Source organism: Fragaria vesca, linkage group LG4 (genome assembly GCF_000184155.1).
Source record: "Fragaria vesca subsp. vesca linkage group LG4, FraVesHawaii_1.0, whole genome shotgun sequence".
NCBI lineage: Eukaryota > Viridiplantae > Streptophyta > Magnoliopsida > Rosales > Rosaceae > Fragaria > Fragaria vesca.
The window spans coordinates 4,089,987-4,094,451 of record NC_020494.1 but is presented as its reverse complement, the minus strand read 5'-3'; the positions used below and the strand labels follow the sequence as shown (position 1 = coordinate 4,094,451).

General features: G+C 40.6%; 1 protein-coding gene across 1 annotated transcript in view; it reads right to left on the bottom strand.

Moving 5' to 3' along the window:
* LOC101304667 (mannose-6-phosphate isomerase 1-like) overlaps positions 1 to 1,973 on the bottom strand; it is a 15,628-nt gene extending 13,655 nt beyond the window's left edge. The window contains 1 exon segment of the mRNA XM_004297862.1: positions 1,920 to 1,973. Within this exon segment, the coding sequence (XP_004297910.1) occupies positions 1,920 to 1,973 (54 nt within the window).
* Between the last annotated feature and the right edge of the window lie 2,492 nt (positions 1,974 to 4,465).

Sequence of the window (4,465 nt, the reverse complement as noted above, 5' to 3'; positions counted from 1 at the left end):
GAGTACAACGCACCCTTCACATTTGATAGTGACATGTATGTATGTGCCTAGACTCCCCCTGAAGTTCGCACCTCCCCCTGATCTTTACATCAATCATAGGGCTCTTCCTGTATTTTTACTAATCACGGAAGTTTCAACAACTTAGCATGTCAATGCTCTTTAACATGTCTTCAAATGTGGCATTGGACAATGATTAACTAAATCATGCCGTATTGTCCTCAAATGATCTTTTAAATGATATTTTACACTTAGATCTTGAGGAGAAGGCCACTTGTGAACTCAAAACATAAGTTCATGCAGGAAATTAGATTTCCGCGTAGCATGACCTTCAGTTACTAGAACAGTCATAACTTCCTCTAGGAAATACATATGAACGAACCGTAAACGGTTTTGGAAACTAGACTCATTTAGCTTTCCAACTGTATATTACACATGTTCTGGTTCGTCAGGAGCTATTCACAAAGTCCCGTCGAAGTTGACTGTTTTGTCAAAATCAGATTCTCGGACAGATTCGTCCTACTTTACAAAAACGGCCATAACTCACTCAATATGACAGGTATGACCAAATGGTTGGTGTCCCTGGAAAGTAGACACATAGACCTTTCCAATGGTACCAATTTCACTATTTTCCAATGAGTGAGATTTCATGTAGGTCCCGTGGAAGTTGACCTACAAAACTTGGCAGATTCTGATTTCGCTTTTGATGTGTCTTTCTTATGTAGGGATAGAATAAGCCTCAACCTTTCATACCAGTAAGTATTGAAAAATGAGTTACTGCCATTACATTAGCGTTGCGTGGGTGCATAGCTACATTTAGCTTTACAACTTTTCATAGCGAATAAGATGTCAAGTCTTTCGTATTATGTTGAGTACATTGATGCATCTTATTGTACTTAGATGGGAACTCCATCTCTTAACACATATTTGTCATCTTGCTTTAGACAAAATAACGAATCTCTCTTTAGAGCAAAGACTTTGACTAATCATGGGAGTATATGTAGGTCTCACTAGTTATAAAATGCCTAAGCCGATTGATGGAAAATCATCATCAATACAGTCATCGAGTGCCTTGTCGAGACCATGTCTTCCCAAGATCTTTTTCTTCGGATGTTGATACATATTGGCATCTCTTGAGCCATCAAGAGTCCATGTAAATCCGGAATGAACACGCAAAGGCATAATTCACCATATCCCTTCCAAATCAAGTAGAGTCCATGTGCGTTTCAATACATTTAACAAACGCATGCTCTTGTGGTTTGGAGCCACTTGATTCGGATGAATGAAGTCCGTTTAAGACCTTCATGTATATCTCTGATCCCATAGAGATGTTATTATGACCACATTCATAGGCTGCATGTTCAATTATTTGGAAACTACCAAACTGACAAAGTAGTGGAGTTCAATGACATCCATTAGGAGAGCATATCTCATCGTAGTCGATCACAGTGCGTGTTAGTGAGAAACCTTGTGCCATAAGGTGAGTCTAAACTCTTGTTCTCACTACGCTATCTAACAAAGGCATAGTTGATAGGGTTTAGCTTGCGGTGTCGGCATCACCTGCCCAAGGACCTATCTCTTTGTTAATGCTGGATCGCATCTTTTCATTAGGCCAATCAACTAAGTTGATATCCCTCAACGAAGGGTGGTTCGATAGTAAACTCATTATCCCACGTCCTCATGTACACTAGTGTAATACTTGTAGAGATCTCTATATGGATTGGATTTGACATTGAGGCGTCCCCCAACGATAATTACAATTCAGACTTCATGAGACGGATTTAAGTATCACTGATCAATGGATCAGGTTGTGCCAAGCTCGCTTTCTTCCTAGTGCGAGAAAGTATTGAACCTAAGGTCCTCCCTCCTTTCAGGGAGTCACACGGCCTTGTGACACCAATTTTGTCACTATATGGCGTCACCATATCACCATCCATGATGATGGCGTTAAGACCAACATCTTTTGGTTGCGCCATGTCCTTTTGTAGGACATCAATCCTTGCAGACATATTTGTAGCATGTGATCTTGTCACTTTCACACTTTAAGCATTTGGGATCAAGATGAGACTTAGTGGGGACAAACCATGACAATTCACGTCGTTCCACTTGAACACTTGTGTTCTTATCTCCCCCTAACGGCGGGAATATTGTCTCATCAAAGTGACCATCCGCAATATAGCGGTGAAAGAGATCACCTGACAAGGTTTCTACATATGCGGATTATAGGTGGAGGTTCACATCCAACCTATATACTTATTCATCTCAAATGACCCATCATTGTGTGCAGTGGCAGTGCGATTTGACACTTAGAATAAACATCTAGCTGAGCTCAAGGATTGGAGATCTGTTTCAATCTTGTTTGAGCTCAAGGATTGCAATCCTGGTACACTGTCACGAGCTGTAGTACAAAAATATTCAATGATGGTGGGTCGTAGATGAATAGTAAAGCTGCATGCAAATATTGCATAGCCCCAAGACGCAATAGAAAGATTGGTGCGCATCAATAATGTTCGAGTGACAAGCTAAAGTTGCTTGGTCGTAGCCTTGGTGAGACCGTATTACGTGTGAACATGGGGTACATGACACTTCAACTTACATCCCGATAAACTTCTTTAAAGAATGGGTAGTGAGCCCGTAGAAGCATAAGCAGTAGATAATAGTGTAACACGTGACCAGTGTGTTAACACTTCAACCAACACCATAAAGCAAAAAAAAAAGTGTCCGCAAGTTGGTTGTATCTATCTACATAGTTTGATGTAAGAATAGAATGTTCACTTTTGTGTTATTTAGCGTAGGAGGGTCTCACTCCTAATTTAGCTAAAGAATAGGCTTTTAAAACGAGCAATGAGCATTGCAGGGGGCCAATGGGACATCGAGGGAAGGCCGGTGCACCTCAATTGCTTGAGGAATTGACTGGATGACCTCCAAGAAGTTGGAGTCGTGTTCGGGTGACGTCAATGTCCCCCGGGTCACCACCATACTTCATGGTGATGCTAGATCTCGAATATCTTCGTTTTGAGCGGAAGAATGGATGTCCATGAGAATTTCTCAAAATTTGGACAATTATATCTCTTCCAGGTTGACTTAAATGGCCAAACCAAAGCCTATATGAGTCGGTGTCCCAAATATCATGTTTGGTGACAACATGCGCATAGTGACATATAGTCCACTAAATTGACTCATGAATTTCTCCAAGACGCGCTTCAGTCCGCATTCATGAGAAGGTATATACAAAAGAATTTTTATTCATTCTCACAATGTGTTTTCAAATGAAAACTATTAGCATGAATGTCTTTAAAGCTCAACATGGTTCGGTTGCCTCTCAATACATAGAGGGCATCTGTGACGTTGATCATGGTGTCTTGAGGCATCAAAATTTAAGCTAAACCGCTTCCCTGAATGACCGGTATGATTCAAATATTATAGTCACAGAAGATTTACAAAGGCACAAAATCCAAAGATAGTTGCCGGTTCCTTAGAATGTTGTGGATAGTTCCACTATCTACGAAGCACTCAATGTCTCTATGAGACATATCTACAAGAAGGAGTAGATAGGTGAGTAAATAATTCCACTTGAACCATTTAGAAGGATTTAAAGAAGCTACGAAAAGCAGCAATCCCGAGAGTGCATAAAAATTTCGGCGCATAATGACCTCTGCGCATTAAAATAGCCATAACTTCTTCGTTAAAATAGATATGGGCGAACCGCGAAAAGTTCTAAAAACTAGACTCATAGAGCTTTCTGATGATATAAAGCTCACTATCTGGTTCGTCCGGAGATGTTCACAAAGCTCAAACGAAGTTGACTGTCCAGAAGGGACAGATTGCTGTTTTTCGCAGAATTGGCATGTGCAGAGCTATGAAGCTTGCAGGTGGTGTGTAGGCTTTTGCCTTAGCCAAAAGTGACGTGTGTATGATCAAAACCAAGTCCTTTCGGTCGTTCTAAGGTCGTAAACGCTATGACTAGTTAGCAAAAGCTCCCTGACTGAACATAAATTAACTCAGAGGACCTAGAGGATTCGATCATGATGATAATTTTCCGGTTTTGATAAGTCTTCAACGTCTTTTGCAAGACGGAAATTGGTTTAATAGCGTAGGGGGATCCAAAATCAAAAGATTTCGGTAACTCTAAGTCAGTATGACCAGGCATGTCCGTGGAGGGTCTGTAGTGCGAGGCACACTTGAAACCACTATCTCCTTAATTTCGGATAATTCTAAGACATCACACTAAGCTTGGATGAGCCTAGTTGAACAATTGATGATGAAAAATCCGCTAAAGGGTAGAAGACTTAACCGGAAACACGTTAGCGATCCTTCTTGAGGATGCAAGGCCGTGCGTCATCTTCACTTGGAAGAGACCAAAAACGGCACAATCTAACCATGTAGATTGTAAATATGCCATGCTTCTAAATATGATGTAAAAATGTACATCTTATTGTAAATCAATACGAACCATAAGAGGAGAATA